General features: G+C 36.6%; 1 protein-coding gene across 2 annotated transcripts in view; it reads right to left on the reverse strand.

The window, feature by feature from the left end:
- Positions 1 to 4,508: 4,508 nt before the first annotated feature.
- The window catches only part of MAP9 (microtubule associated protein 9), a 30,344-nt gene continuing 17,581 nt past the window's right edge, over positions 4,509 to 17,271 (reverse strand). For both annotated transcript variants that reach the window (XM_087866536.1, XM_045798771.2), the window contains exons 10-14: positions 16,929 to 17,018; positions 15,377 to 15,538; positions 15,099 to 15,244; positions 14,782 to 14,914; positions 4,509 to 8,550 (exon numbers count right to left, since the gene is read on the reverse strand). In XM_087866536.1, coding sequence (XP_087722662.1) covers positions 8,428 to 8,550; positions 14,782 to 14,914; positions 15,099 to 15,244; positions 15,377 to 15,538; positions 16,929 to 17,018 — 654 coding nt within the window. In that variant the 3' untranslated portion in view covers positions 4,509 to 8,427. The remainder of the gene's footprint in view (positions 8,551 to 14,781; positions 14,915 to 15,098; positions 15,245 to 15,376; positions 15,539 to 16,928; positions 17,019 to 17,271) is intronic.

Below are 17,271 nucleotides of genomic sequence, written 5' to 3' on the forward strand. Positions count from 1 at the left end.
CCCTGTGGACTACTCTCCCCAAATCTGTGTTCACCAACCTGGAAGCTCTCCAAACCCCATTCACTTGGGTTTTTATGGAGGCTTCATTACCTAAGACATGACTGATGAAATCATCCCCCACTGGCAAAGAATTGAACCTCCAGCCCCTCTCCCCTCCCTGGGTTAGGACTGAAATTTCCAACCCTCCAATCACAGGGGTGGGTCTCCTAGCAACCAGCCCTCTTCCTAAAGTACAGTCACCATGTTAACATAACAAAAGACACCTGGGTTGCTCTTATCACTTAAGAGATTCCAAAAGTTTTAGGAGCTCTGTGCCAGAAGTGAATACCAAATATTTCTTTCTTATTACCACAGTGTCACACTTGTGAATCTAGTACTTTGAAACTACCAGCTGTTAGCTCTGGAACACAATATTAAGTTTGTGTTTGTGTTTTGCTTAACAGAGATCTTCACCCCTGGCTGGTGTTGAGTCCAGTTACACTGGACGTGGCAGCTTGTTCACTGCTTGATGAACAAGTAGTTTGGATATGGGACGATCAACATCTGGTAGCCTTGTGGAGATGACAAGCACAAGCTTTAAAGGTGTAACTGAGTTCTAACTCTAGTAATTAGATACAAGTAGTCACAGAGTGATCATACCCTCCACTCACCGGAATGAAGGCTCACTGTTGAGTCTAGTTTCAGCATCCACACTTGGCATATATGAATTTAAGCTTTAGTTAATAGATTATTCTACCAAGATTCATCCTGTAGACTGAATGAGCCAGTGAGCCCTGGGCTTGCTATCTTTCCCCCCTCCCACCATCCCTTCCTTCCTCCATGCCTTCTTTTTTAATGTTGTTGCTGAATATTACCATAGGAAGGATACCAAGAAAGAAAGAAAAGAGTTCTCTTGATAGGGCTCAATCTATTTAATTGTAAATGTTTGAATATATGAGCTGTTCCAATTTAATGCAGTCCCACACACACATACACAAGAGAGTTTTCCATTTAAAAAATTTTTGTTTTGTTTTGGACTGAAAAAATGATGTAATATTTAAAATAAAATTTTAAGCTATTTGCAATAGTTATACTCATTTTAAAGCCACTTTAACTATATATAAAATAATTTATATAATTTCATCATACAACAGGGTCCTTGTTCGTATATGTACTAAATTGTCATTATAAACACATATGCAGTCTTTTATATTCTATTTTTAACTTGCTCTTTTATCAGCCAAGAAATATTCATCCAGACCCCATTGAGAAAGGAGAAATACCAAGATGTATAAAATATTGTTCCTGTCTTCATAAAGCTCTTATTTCAGTTGGGGAAATACATACTTTCATCTACAAAGGTGAGACCTTCAATAACAGTTGTTTAAGGCAAGGAAACGGTGTAGAAAAGAAAGTAACGAAGTTACCCTGGGTATGTGTAGGATGGTAGGGATCACAGTGGATTTTCCCCACAGGGAACCCATGAGCACCACAGGTTGATTAATTTTAAGAGCGAAATGGCTCTATGTACAAAAATACAAGAGAACGTTAATCAGTCTCAGAAAGGGATTGGTTTTATTCTTTTTCAAACCAACAGATTTTTTTTTTAATTATTTGACAGAGAGACAGCAAGAGAGGGAACACAAGCAGGGGGAGTGGGAGAGGGAGAAGCAGGCTTCCTGCTGAGCAGGCAGCCCAACTCGGAGCTCGATGAATCCCAGGGTCCTGGGATCATGACCTGAGCAGAAGGCAGACGCTTAACGACTGAGCCGCCCAGCTCCCCCCGCCCAACATCTTTTCTTATTTTGCACGATTATTGCAATTCTACCAAGAATTGTAATTTTGTTTTAAAAGCTTAAAAAGAACCCTAAAGCTTATCTCAAAAATTAAGTGGTCAAGAATATCCAAGGGAAAAAAAAATCTGAAAGGAGGAGCTATTAGAAGGTGTGGTTGAAATGTTGCTTTTCTACTCAGTGTTCAATCTCGGTTTAAGCCAAGCAGCTAAGACATTCCTCAAAACTGTGATTGAATCAAGGATGTGTCATCCAGGACGAGCAAGTCGATCTGATCAGACCCACAGAAAAGACGTATCTCTAATTAGGGGAGAAGTTTTCTCTATATCTCTCCTATAGATGAATGAGTAAGCATTTTGTTCTGTTGTGCAGTTTTTTTTGAATTGTGGTAAAATACACATAAAATTTACCATCTCATCCATTTTTAAATGTACAGCTCAGTAGTGCTAAGCCCACTTAGAGTACAGTGCGGCCAATCTCCAGAACTCCTTTCATCTTGAAAAACTGAATTTCTGTCCCTGTTAAACAACTCCCGGTCCATGTCTTAGAGTTCCCTGGCAATGATAAAAAGGTCTCCAGTTTTGTTTATAAAATTTCTTTTGTTTATCTATCGTGCTGATGGGATCTGACAAAGCAATCCATGATGTCTTTCCTTTCTTGCACGCGCACCGCAGCGAGGTTCGTCCTCAGAGTGAAGCCTCCTGAGTCACTATCTCAAGGCCTGTGTTCCACGACCTGTTGGCTTTCCTGACATTCTTTTTTTTTTTTTAAGAGAGACAATGCAAGTGGAGGGGGGTGAGGGGGCGGCAGGGGGAGAGCCAGAGGGAGAGGGAGAGAGAATTTTAAGCAGGCTCCACGCTCAGTGCGGAACCCAGTGCAGAGTTCCTCAAGACCCTGACATCATGACCTGAGCCGAAATCAAGAGTCCAATCCTTAACTGACTGAGCCACCTCGGTGCCCCGCCTGACATTCTAATACCAGATACAAAGCCTTTAACGAACTCCTTAAATATTATGATTTTTTTCATTTTATAGATTTAATGAGGTCCACTGTCTTGATAACAAGGATATTGACTATAAGAATGTTTGCTGTATTGTTACTTACAATAGTAAACATTTATAAGGAAACAAATTGCCCAAAATAGGTTAAATTGTAGTTGCAGCATCAAAGATTATCAGAAAAAGCATAATAGCATGGAAATATGCTCATTATATATTGAGTGAAAAACTCTGGTAACCAAATATATATAGAAAGTCTGGAACAAGATATATATAGAAATAAAACATATGTATACATGCATGTATTCAATCGTTTTTTTATTCTTTAAAATAGAAAATGAGATCAAACTGCATATTTAGTTACCCAAGTTTTCCACTCAACAATATATATATTGTTATGTGTGTGTGTATATATATATATATATATGTAGTGTGTGTATATATAGTTATGTGTGTATATATATGTATATGTTATGTATGTGTATATATGTGTGTATATATGTATATATATATGTTATGTGTGTATATATGTGTGTATATATGTTGTTATGTGTGTATATGTGTGTATATATGTATATATATGTTATGTGTGTATATATATATATTGTTATGTGTGTGTATATATATATGTATATATATGTGTTATGTGTGTGTATATGTGTATATATATATGTGTATATATATGGAAAAAGATATATATAGAAATACAACACATATGTATACACAGGCGGCATGGGAGAGAGACAGAGACGTAGAGAAAAACAGAGAGATAGAGGAAACTGTATCTCTATTTTCTTCACTCAGTTTAATTCCAACTACAGGAAAAAATGCACTGGAAACTAAAAGGTGGAAGAGTACAAAATATGTTAGCTATGATTATTTTGGAGAAATGGGAATGTAGGTTATTTTTGCTACTTGCACTTTCTAATTATTTGATAATTTTGTAATTATATTACCTTTGTAATTTGTGTAGGATTTCAAGTAAAAGAAAAGTTTATATCCAAATTTTCAATCATTTTTGAAAATTTTTCAGTCATTTCTAGTAAAAGGTGTATCAGCATAATATGATTATTTCATCTTTTTAAAAAAAGTTCTGATGTAGTTAGCATACAGTGTTATGTTAATTTCAGGTGTACAATATAGTGATTCAGCAATTTTACACAATACTCAGTGCTCACCATGATAAGTGTACTCTTAATCCCCTTCACCTATTTCACCCAACCCCTCACCCCCACTCTAGTAACCCTCTGTTTGTTCTCTATAGTTAAGAGTCTGGTTTTTTGTTTTTGTTTTTTTTTCTTTGTTTTGTTTCTTAAGTTCTACCTATGAGTGAAATCATATGGTGTATGTCTTTCTCTGGTTTATTTCACTTAGCATTATACTCTCTAGGTCCATCCATGTTGCTGCAAATGGCAATGATTATTTCATCGTTAGCCCACAAATAAAACTCATACCGCATTTTCCGAAGTTATGAAATGAAATTTGGCAGAATCAGAAAATAACATCACCCCGGGGCGCCTGGGTGGCACAGCGGTTAAGCGTCTGCCTTCGGCTCAGGGCGTGATCCCGGCGTTATGGGATCGAGCCCCACATCAGGCTCCTCCGCTATGAGCCTGCTTCTTCCTCTCCCACTCCCCCTGCTTGAGTTCCCTCTCTCGCTGGCTGTCTCTATCTCTGTCAAATAAATAAATAAAATCTTTAAAAAAAAAAAAAAAGAAAATAACATCACCCCAAAAAATAAATCTTGAATGATTAACTTTAATTCAGCATAACATGAAGTATGCTACTAAAAAGCAGACATTAAGTACATCTCCTCAAGTAATTCTTAAAACAACATCCTAAATTTAATACCAATAATTTAGTTAACATTATACAATTACATGTAACATGTTTCAAAATAATCGAATCACATGAAATTTTAAAACAAAAAGAATTCAGGGAAGTCTCCAGTTAAGCATTTACATAACATTAATTATTCTGTCAGCCAATGTACCTAGGAAGCAGGGCAATTGATAAGACCTTTGCTTCATGTAGCATGGAAGCATATGGGTCTAAGTACCTGTTAATACAGCACTACTGAAATTAGAGCCAAAATGACATCAGGAAAATGTGTTTTCTGTACTAGTTTATTCTCAGGAACTACTTTGACTAACATGCAATTTCTCCCATTTGTTGAAATTCCTTTTTTCCATTGTATCTTTGCCTGTGACTCAGGGCTTGAGAAACTTCAGTCCTCCCCCACCCATGAAGTCCTAGTGCAGGTGCCCAAAGAGCCTTGATCTGGTGGAGTAATGGAGAAGGCATTGGAAGAATAAGGGACATCTGAGAGGATCACAATGAACCAAGTTGATAATGACCATGGTTACAAAAGTTAGTGTGAAAAGTTTTATGGGATTCTCAAAATTGTGGAATGGTAGGTAGATTACTAGAAAACTGGACACCTGATCTCTAACTCCAGATTCTTATGGTTAGTGGTATGGGCTTGGGTGAGTCAAAGTAGTCTTGTTCAACTTAGAAATAGGGTTTAGGCCACTTTTATTAAAGTATTAAAACCCCTCCAGATGCAGTTTTATCACTCGGGTAATACAACTGTGGACACTTAACTATTATCAGCTACTGCTTTGGCAACAGTGAAAAATATCAGTTTTAATACTATTAAAACAATAAATCAACCAGTGACATTTTCAAAACATGATGCAATACAAACGACTGAAAAATCGTTATCCCTGAACAGGCCTTATCTTCTTAAAGAAAACTGTCTCTTCCTTCTGATCTAAAATGCCATATAGTTTCTTTCTTTATGTAATAGTATCTTCTTGGTTGTTATGGAAAATACATTGTGTATAAAATTTTATTTTTTGTACTGATATGTAAATTTCTAGGGAAATTGTTTTCAGTAATGTTTTAAAATATTAATTAAATTCTTATCTTTACTTTGAAGTGTCTGGCATTCAAGTGATGAATACAACTTACAAAACTAGTTTAATCTGAAAAATCTATAGGCTTTTAGTGTCCTTAATTTGAATCTGAATTCCCTCTTATTATAAATTAATGAAAACTGGATGAGCAAATGTATATATTGATATCTGATATTTTTAAGGATATATGGGGAACTCCTACCCCTTAAACAGATAAATACATTCAAGAGCATATTACCAGGCTGGATTCACCCCTTCAGATCTCAGAAAGTACATAGTGCTTTACTTTCACCCAGCTTCCAAAACTCAGCTTTATTTCTGTTGCAGGAGAAGAGAGGATTTCATTCAACTAGATAACTGACCAGCACGGGTTGCTGTAAACAGGAGTAATACATTATCATAGAAGGACAAACTTCCCCATTTGAGGGAAATGACCTGTTGGGTCTTTGCAAACACCTCAATTTCTCTTTTCATCCTACTTCACAAGCAGTGCTAAGAAGTTAGTATTTAGATTTCTTCCTAGGAACTCCCTAATACAGATCACCTCCGTATTCTCCTTTGAGTGTTAGACTGGCCAAGAAATAACCATTATCAAATAACCATTATCAACCCCGCCTATGCTAACCTTCTTCTCACACACATGAAGTGGAGAACTGCAGGGCTCTTAACAGTCAATAAATGAAAACAATGCCACGTGCTTTATATCAATTACTAATTTCATTCAGTACTCACAACAGCTAAGAAGTGATAATGGCAAACCACTAAATATGATAATGAAGAAGGAAATAATTGGGAAGTTTAAGTCAATATTTAATGTGAAATTTAGGACACATACATTTATGATCTCATATCCCTGATCTTTTTTCCTTTTACTTCCCTGGAATTTGCAAATACCTTTTTAGCTCTGAATAGCTAATGCGATACCATAAACAACGATTCATTCTGGTAGGCACTAAATACATATTTGGTGAAAAACAGAGGAGCTAAATCCCATGTTGATAATACACATTGATTTCATGAAGTATGTCCTAGTTCCTGGCAGTATAAAAAGTCTTCTAGTTTTATTTATAATTTTAAAACAGATTTTAAAACAAATTTAAAACTTTCTAAGAGGACTGATGTGATCTTAGAAACTGATCCACAACGTCTTTCTTACCTTGCACACGCACCACAGCGAGGTTAATTGTCCCAGCAAAACCTCCTGAGTGACTCTCTCAAAGCCTATGTTCCACGGCCTGCTGGCTTTCCTGACATTCTAATACTAGATAGAAGGCATTTGACTAAATCTTTAAATATTATGGAATCTTCTTTCATTGTATAGATCTAATAAAGTTCACCACCTCTAATAACAAACAGATATTTCTTAAAGGAAAGACACTCTCCGGATAACAACACATGACTTTAGGATCTGAGAGGTAAAATGTGTTTGTAAAGCGGATATAATACAGAGCACAAAAATGAGCATATTGATTCTAGAGGGGAAAAGACTTAATTCTAATCCCGACTCAGTCACATGCTAAATGTATGGCAAGTTATTTCTCCAAGCGTCAGTATTTTTTTATCTGCAAAATAACACCTACACTGAATAGTTTTAAAGGTAAGAATTAACATTTGTAAAGGTCCAGCAGAGAGCATACATTAGGTGCTTAATAAATAGTAATTATTTATTCTCATCCATCATTGCATTGCTTCACTGACGAAAGCAGTATTTCAGCTCTGAGAGCACACACTTAGTCTGTGATAAACTAGCTGACCAGTTCAAGTATGAGTCCAATTAATACAAAGATATGCAGTGATCAAATAAATAAAGGTTCTTTGGGCGTTTTCTACAAATTGCCTTCCTATACAGCTATCTACTAAATATAAGTAAGACTCTGGAATAAGCTGAGAGACCAAAAATTGCCTTTATCACCTTTATGGCTTTAGTCTGGAAAAAATTATTAACAGTGATAATGACCTTGAGCTCTCGTGGAATTTTCATAATTATTGCGTGAGTCTATCACTACCAAGAAATGGATTATTTTTTTGGTACCACTGAAATAATAAAGTGACACAGAATTTAGAAGACAAATTTCAGAGGTCTACTCATTATAAAGTGCCTATGATTGTCACATTAAGTCTGGGACAGCTAAAACTCATATTAAAACATAAGGCAAACTTTTAAAATAAAATGCCTCGATGATTCGAGTTCTACTGCACTACTGCCTCACCTCACGGAGCTCTAACTTGCATGGCACAGGTGCAACGGCTCCAGCTACAGGTCAGTTTTAGAAAAAAACAAACAAAACAAACAAACAAACAAATATATATATGCATAGCCCCAGTGACGATTCCTCTTAAAACCTGAATCCAGGTGCACAATCATTCAGCGATTCAATTATTTCTGTGATTATAGTTCCTAGATGGTTTCCTTTTCATGCTGGGGAATAGACACACGTAGATACCACGCACGGCTTAGAGAAAGCGACCATGGATCATCTGATGGTAAGGACTGTCAGGACATGATAAAGGGCCATCGAAGAGCAATCTGATGATTAGCTTCTCATCTGAGGCAGTTTACCTACAGTCCAAAAAATGCTTTCAATCATTTCACTGATTAAACTCCAAAGCATCTTTTCCATTGTCAGTGGAAATGGCTGGCATTAATTAAAATAGACTTTTCTAACTATAACTAATTGAATAAATAGTGGCTAAAATGGTGAATTGATAAAGAACTAAATAATGTAAAAATGAGAATTATCAAAACACTTTTGAGAACACAGTTCTGCTTGGAGGGCTCCAGGGAGGAAGTGCCTCGTTTTCGAGAAAGGAATGACGCTTCTTTTGTTTTCGTTCAATTCTTTCCTGCCTTTCTTTCTTTTCCTAAAGAGAAAATAGAAAACTGTAAGTTTATATACATATATGAACATTTATTTTCAAATCAAGTTGCTTGCTAAAGAACAAAGTAATCTATTATAAGACATTTAAACGTTGCTTCCTATTTAGCTGGTTATAAAGGAATAGCTAGAGAACATTGCACATTTATAAGCACACTACCAACAGGTATTATGCACCACTTAATCACTTATATTTTAATATCAAAAGTGATAATATAAACAAAGCTATGAAAAATGGGAAAAAAGACCTATAATTTCATAACTCAAAGAGAATAATTACGAGAATTTAATGACAACTTGCTGAAAACAGATTCTCAGAACTAAATTTACGGGGCGCAGAGGTTGAATATGCCATGACAGCAGGGATACTTCAAAATTTTTATAAATAGTTGAAAATTAGGTCGCATGTTTCTTTGCTTGAGCGCATTTTTATTTCTTTAGCCCTTTTGTGAATTCTTATGCTCAATTACCCGGCTCATCTAACTATACGGGTATCAATGCTTTCAATGTTTAGCAATTTATATATTTTCATATGATAAAATCTTTGCAGTGAACATTTTATCTACATTACTTTTAGTCCTTTTTGGCAAAGAAAAATTCAGAAATATTTCAGCCAAGACAACTGTTTAAAGAGTAATGTAACCAAAACCTGTGTGTAACCAAAACCACCATCTGCCGTATGGGAAAAAGAAAAACCATAACCAATACTTTCGAAGGTCTCTGTGTTCATTCCTTCATCACACTGCTTCCTCCGCACCCCACTGAGGTAACCATTACTCTGTCTGATGCTTCTCATTCCAGGGCATCTCTTAATATTTGTATTCTAAATGTATTAATCCCAAAACAAGTAATTTTGTTTTGCATATTTTTACAATTAAGAGTATAACATGCTATGTATTTTTTGTGACTTCCGTTTTTATTCATCTTAATATTTCTAAGATCCACCTATGTGAGTTATAGCTCTAGTTCATAGATATGCCATAGAATATTCATAGAACTTCAACATGTCAACTTATCACCATTTGTTAATCTATTTTTGTTGTTATTGAAAACATGATGGGTTTTTTTTCCCCCACATAAAGACAATACTATAAACATCCCTGTTGGACTCCTTGTACTTCCCAGTCAAGATCTGCTCTCCGATGTACATGCCTAGGAGTGAAATCACTGGTTTGTAGGGTATTAATATGTTCAACTTTGCTGGGAAATGATTTATTTTTCAAAGCAGCTGTAGGACTCCACCCTACACGCAGCACCTACACTGACTTTTTATGTGAATGCTTTAATGATTTTAAATTCAATATCTGTTCATGTTTTCCTTTCTTATTTCTACAGCACTTCTCGGTTTAGAAAAGCATCTTATCCCCGTGAGACTTGATAGTGTTTCATTTTCTTTCAGTTCTTCTATTGTTTGGCATTTTATATTTAATGCTTAAGTGCTTTTGGAGTTTCTATTGCTGTTGCTTTGACGTGATTTCATGCCCAAATGTCACACAAATAACTCAAGTTATAATTTCCTTGCATCTATTAATTTGTGTTACTTTATTATATAGCACATCGTTACTTGGAACAGGTTCTGAGAGGTCCTGGGGGGGTCTATTATTTCACTGGTATTCATTCAACTGTTAAGCACTGAGATCCTACTCTGGGTCAAGCAGTGTACATACTGGGGGCCACGCATAAAGTGATTCTAAATCCAAACACACAGATTCGGTCCCTCAGGGGATTTTCAAAATGGACAGTTAATAAACAATTAAATAAACAACAGACCATTTCAAATTGTGAGAATTTCTATGGAACATATAAAAAAGTTGTTGTGATTGTTAAAGAATAAAGGGCGTACTTATGTTCAAAGGAAAGTGGATTCAGGGAAAGTCACTTCAAAGTGAGACAAGACATATAAGAGAAGCCCCTTGTGAGAGGCACTGAGGAGGAGCATTTCAAGCAGAGCAAACAGCATGTGTGAGGGCTCAGACAGCGGGAGACACGGGGGAGGTGAGAGGTAACCAGAGAGCCGGCGCCGCGAGAGCCAGCATGACTCAACCTGGGCAGAAGACAGGAGAGGGTACCAGAGGAGAATAAAAAGGTAGGTGAGTGAGGTGCTGTGAGGCCTGCAAGCCACGGTAACATCTGGAACACAGGTAAGAGAAGTCAACAAGTGCCACTGAGGAGGAAAGCGGAGAAATGCCAAACACCAGGGGAGCAGGGCACCCTGGGGAGAAGACAGTTGCCAGAAGGTGAAAGCGACCAGGTAGAATGTTTGCGAGGTCTGGGGAATGCAGCAGAAAACAACACACTGGATGGCTAGATCTGGCAAAACTAACTTTCCAGGCGTAGTTCCAGTAAAATGATGGCGAAAGAGACAAGCGTGTTGTTGAGGGTGTTGAGGGTAAAAAGGGTATAGAGAACCAAGAAGTGTAAATAAAACTTTTTTAGAAGTTTAGCTATTAAAAAAAGAGCAGTGAAATGTGGAACCATATCTGAGGCGAATGAGGAATTGAGAATTAAGAATTATACATCTTGGAAAGTGATGGGAATAATCCAGGAGAGAAAAATGCTGGTTCACAGGGGAGTAAAATGGTAAATTTATATTTTACTGCTTGATGGAAACAGTCCTATACTTCATCTTATTTTGAAAATATTATCTTCCATATTCTCACATTTTTATTATACCGGATGAATTTCAGAGCCATTTTGTTTCCCTGCACACCCTCCCTTCAAAGAAATGACTATGTGAGGATTACTATGAAATTTAACATTAATCCAGGAATGCTTGAAATGTCAGTAGTACTTGCTCTTTTCATCTTGCAGCTCAGATCATCTCTTCACTGAATTCTCCAAGTCTCTGCTAACACTATAAAGTTTGGTGGTTTCCTTATACGGGTGATTTTCTCAAAGAGCAGCAGTATCCAGAAACCCTTACACAGTGTTGGCCCTGTGGGCTGGATGGCTTGGAACGGGCAGCATCTTGGTACCCTATGAGGTGTCTACGATTCTTTCACCAGCACATGTATGGAATTGACAGGTGTCACAAGGAGAACACCAGAATGCAAGGTTCCCATCAGCATACTATTATTCACATACAACAAAAGGAATGAGGAGAGGGATGAAATTCTTTTTCTCTGTCTTAACATTTTGCTCCATGCTGGCTACTCCTATAAAGCAAAGAGGGAATCTCCTTTTAGAATCCTAATTGAGAAAACAAACAAAACAAAACAGAACAAACCTGTAATTGGGTCACTGCCAGTCATTTCAGTATCTTAGAGAGAGGCAGACCCTCCAGCTAGGGAGCAGAAAAGCAGGGACAAGGCTGTGTCCACAGAAACTGACTGAACAAACCTCTTTTTGTCCATTCCATTCAACATGGGCAGAGAGAGAGAGAAACACGAAACAAGTCTGATCTTACTAGTAGGTGCTAAGAAAGTCAGAATAGGAAATAAGCAACTAATTCTCAACTTTAATATCAATTAAGATGATCAATAAGGTCATCTGGAGGAATAATTAAAAGAACCTTGTTACACAGCCCTTTTGAATATTGTCTGTTGGAGTGTGAATTTTTTACTCATTTTCTTATTAATGGTAACTATTCATTAATCTGAGAACCAGCATGAAGAAGAGAATCTTACTAATCTTTGGCTGTAACTTTCCACTAAAATGATAACCCCCCCCCAATGCTCATTACTCAAGCTAGATTTTATAACAAAATTTTGAGATGTCACTTTACATTAAAGTTGAAGTTCTTAGACTTCCAAATGGGGGTATTTTTCCATTCTTTTTGCAAACGAATTGCAATAAGAAATTGGTAAACTGGAGGACTAGACCTGTAACATATTGTGATTGGATGTTTTTATAAGTGGCATTATATCTGTCGAGGTTATACCACATATCAAAACAAGTTATTATCATTTTCATCTTTGACTGATGAGTTTTTGTTCTCCAGAGGACTGATTAGAATGAAAAAGTGACTAAATACTGTAGCAAAACATAATGTACCTAAAGATGACTTAGTCATTAAGAACATTCTATTCCATCTTCAAGGGTATGTGAAAATAAAACTGACAAACATGTACATTTAGTTGCCCTAAGTGATGTAGCACAGTTGGTATATGTTTCCTTGATAGAAGAAGAGTTTTCATTTTTCCTAGAAGCAAGCACTATTTAAGAGTTTAAGGAAGCCATCATAAATACTACCCTCCTCATTCAAACCACCCAACTGCTTTTGATCACTTTATTTTCTTACTGTTTTTCTGCATGGAATTAGCATAAAGCCGCACTAAAAATCAACACATAAACAAGAAGAAATTCTGTTGCTATTTTATTAGGATTACATTAAATGTGTAAATTACTTCAGGGAGCACTGACATCTATAACATCATGATAAGACTGAGTGTTTCTACACAAAAGCAGGTTCGATCCATGTTCTCAAGTCTTCATTTGTGTCCTGTGGAAGTGTTCTAAAATTTTCTTCATAGTGGTCTTCCCATTTCTTAAGTTTATTCCTAAGTGCCTCATCTTTTTATCCTATCTTTAAATAGCCTGCTTTGTGTCCTGCATGCCTCTCTAGCTACTGTTGGTTCCAAAGCTGATGTAAAAAAGTAAACGATAACAGTCAGAAATACTTTGACAGAAGAGCTATGAAGAAAGATTAACCAAAACAGATATGAAAACATATAAAGCCCTGATAATGAAACAGCATGGTGCTGGAACATGTACAGTGAGATCTAAGATTGACCGATGGAACAGAAAGTCAAGAAACCAACCCTAAAATCTGGGAATGCATCATATAACAGAGGCAGTACCTCAAATCAATGGACAAAAGATAGGCTATTTCATAGGACATGCGTTTGGAAAAAATAAAGTCAGATTCGTATACCCCACTATAATCAAGCTAAATTAAAAGCTGATCAAATGTTAAAATGTCAAGATATTAAAATCATAAAGTTACTAGAAGAAAAATGGGAGCACTTCATTTAGCCTTGAGTTATAAAGAAAGTTCTTCAACTACACTTGAAAATCAGAATCCAAAAGACTGATAAAGTTGACACGAGAAAATAAAATCAATTTTTTCATGGCATAAAATACTATACGCAAAGTTGAGAGACCAACAAAGCAATGGGGAAAAAGTAGTTGTGACTCCTACCAGAAATGATAGGCTAATTTCCCTAATATATAAACAAGCTTCTAAAAATCAAGAAGAAAAAGACCAACAGAAAAATGTGCAAAGTCTATGAATTAACAGTTTCCAAAAAAAATTACAAATGACCCTTATACAAATAAAAGCTGCTCAAGTTCAGTCCTAACCAGAGAAATACAACCACAAAATATCCTGGACAATATGTTTAACTAGCGGATTGATGTGAACTCAAGGAAAGTTTGACAAGAATTCCTGCTGGAAAGAAACCCTACTGGATCCTAACCCCAGTGGAGCAATTTTACATGTTGTGATAGCCGCAACATGGGATGTGCTAACCACCCATTTGAATGCATCGCCTACTCATGTATAAAGTACTTATTCATATGAATGCCGTACTTGGTCAAAAATTGATAAACATGTATATTTATAATGATATTTTAAGACAGGAAATAGTATTTTGCTTAACATCAATGAAAAAGAACTATAAACGTAAGTACACTACAACAAACAAAAAATATAAAAAACAAAATAATGGTAAGTCCAGCTAGACGTTTTCCTCCCAGACTTCTTACTTTTGCTAAAAAAACACCAAAATGAAACCTTCTCCTTGAGGTCATTAGAAAGATCAAAAGAGAACTTAAAAATGAAAAAAAAAAAAAGAGAACTTATAAAATGTAGTAACTTTCTCATTATTCAATTCAGTATTATTCTGTGTCATGACAAGTCCCACCTAAAACAGTCTGGCATACCATCAGCAGCGCACTTGTCAGCTCTCCATGACTTTAGACCTAAGAGTCACTGCAGAGCAAGAGCAGGTGTGACTGATAAGTGACTGAATGTGGGGATGCAGATAAGGAAGAATATTATGCCTAAAGTTTTAAGTCTGAGTGCTTGAGGGAACAGTAGAAGCGTAAACAGAAATGAGTAAATCAAAGACAATATGATAGATATGGGGAGAGAATGGATTCCACAACGCAGCTTCAGGTAGAAATGGCCAGAGACAAAGAGAACTGGAATTAGGGACAGAAATGTCACGAATAAAGTGCATTCTTAAGACACAGGGCATTAACAGACAATACCTACCAGCCATTTTTCATATTCATCAATAGCTTGCTTATCTTTATCTTTTTTCTCTGCTCTTTTCAGTTCTTCTCTTCTTTTCTCATTTATTTTCTCTTTCTCCTTTTCTTTGAAGAAAGCGTCCTTCTTTTCATTCCTACATACGATAGCATAGAACACTGGATGTTGGTTAAAGGGGAGGATATAATAAAGATTCCCTAATAAATCTTTGCAATAATGAGATGGCAATGCATTAGTAAGTTTCAAAGAAATAATCTTTTTAAGAGCCTGAAAGTGTTATTCACTTGAAATCTATCAAAATAGCTCTCATTTGGGATTACCATTTCTCAACGGCTGTTAGGTTATCTTTCCTTTTCTCAGCAATCGTTTCCTCCTCTTTCTGCTTCTTTGCTCTTTCGTATTCTCTTTCCTTTTTATTTTTCTCTCTAAGATATTCCATCTTTTTCTCTTTCCATCGTTCAAAGGCCTGAAAAAGTTCACAACGATTTTCTTATTAACTGTGAAAATGATCAAGTGAGGAGAGCCACAGCTAGTCACTAATCTACAGTAGTCAGATAAGGCGAAATGATGCTGGCAGGGACTCCAAGCCACTAAGTACCTGCAACGCTTCTCCCTTTCTCACGGCATTTTCTTCCTCCGTTTTCTTCTTGTTTTTTTCTTCAAGCCTTTTTTGGGCAGCTATTTTCTTTGCTTCCTTTTCTTTCATAGCCTTCCAGGCCTCAAAGGATGCTAATGCTTCTTCTCTCTTAGCAGCTTTTTTCTATTTCAAAAAAATAAGAGACAGACGTGTGTGTATAAACAGATAGTGGTAGATACAGACGCACACATATAGATTGTGTTGAATTCCCTTCACAGTCATCATTTCTAGACATTGTTTTTCAAAGCAGGTAACTGATTTAGAATGGCTTGGACAACTGGATTTAGAAAAAAATGTTGGCATTATTCATTGCAGTTTAAAATGTCCTTTTCTAAAACCATTTATCAGATATTGATCTGCTATTCATGGGAAAGAACCCCTTTTTGGCAGTGTACTAAACAAATGTTATCAAAATAAACTATAATAGGCTGAGTGCTACTGCAAAATGCTCATACTAAAACATTCCTTTACAAGAAACATATCAGGAAAGTTGCAGGCTTATAAAGTAAGTCAGAGTGAGGTCAACCGGCCAAGTCATGCAGGAAGTCCTGGGATCTTTGCTTTGAACCCGAGTCTTGACTGACATCAAAGCATAAAACTGTTACAAAATAAATGTAGCCCGAATGTTGAAACTGGGTGCCAGACTGGCAAAGAAGTAAGTGAGTGTATGGTAAGAATGTTATTACTTGACTGACCTCCATTTAATCCCACAGTATTCTTTGCCTTATTGCTTAAAGCTAAATGACCTGAAGCCTTATAAAGAGAAAACATGCTTTAGAAGTAAAGGTACAAGCTACCTCAGCGAGTTGTGAAATGACACGAGAAGGTGTCCGGCTCTGAGCACAGCCATCTAGTGCCGCAGAAGTGCTGACGGGGACGCAGCGCACCCCTGCACGGCTGTTCTATGCAGCACCGGGCATTCGGGAACTGAGTTTCTTTCTAAACCCATTTAACATTGGATGGCATAGGAAAGGGCTTCTAGTTCCAAAGTCGGGAGGGAACTAAGCATGTTGTGGCCACCAGGTAGAGACTGAAGGACAGGCCAGAGTGAAACTAGAGTCCAGCTCCAGTGAGTGGGAAGGATACTGGTTAAGAGCTCACATAAGAGTTGGTCTTAAAGACACAAGTAAAATTCAGGACGGAAAAGAGGAAAACTGGAGGTTCATGCCTGATGACCCTTCATGTTCTTGGCTAAGTTGTAAGACTGAAGTCAATTTTTAACAGTGAAAAGTAAAATAAGAGTGAATAGATGGTGTCAAGTAATACTAAGTTCCTCATCAGTAGTGTCAAATCTATTCCACACACACAAAAAACGAGAAATCTCTGCGTATCTGTTTTCATGTAAAATGGTTATATTTATATCAAACTAAAAATGTATAAACTACCAGAGAAATAAAATCAGTAATCAATTATTTTGCCAGGTAAAAAACAGTGGATTTAGAAATGGTAAATGCTCAGAGATTTTACTGACTTAAAAATCCAGAATATTTTCCACTTCTGTGTTTCAGAATACCTGTTCATTTTGGATCCTTAAGTTTTCACTTTCAATCCTTTTAATTCTGTGCATTTCATGTAAATACACATTTTTCTTTTCTAACCACTCCTGTGAAAACAAGAAAAATAGTATATAATATTCAGTTTCCCAAATGAATCAGAATTCTTACCCATTTCTGAAATATTTGCTAGAAATTTTATTTTATTTTAAGGTTTTATTTATTTATTTGAGAGAGAGAGCACACAAGCAGGGGGAGTGGCACAGGGAGAGGAAGAAGCAGACTCCCTGCTGAGCAGGGAGCCCGACATAGGACTTGATCCCAGGACCCTGAGCCGAAGGCAGACACGTAACCAACTGAGCC

Source organism: Ursus americanus, chromosome 13 (assembly GCF_024610735.1).
Source record: "Ursus americanus isolate L20-20 chromosome 13, mUrsAme1.1.p, whole genome shotgun sequence".
NCBI classification, from domain to species: domain Eukaryota; kingdom Metazoa; phylum Chordata; class Mammalia; order Carnivora; family Ursidae; genus Ursus; species Ursus americanus.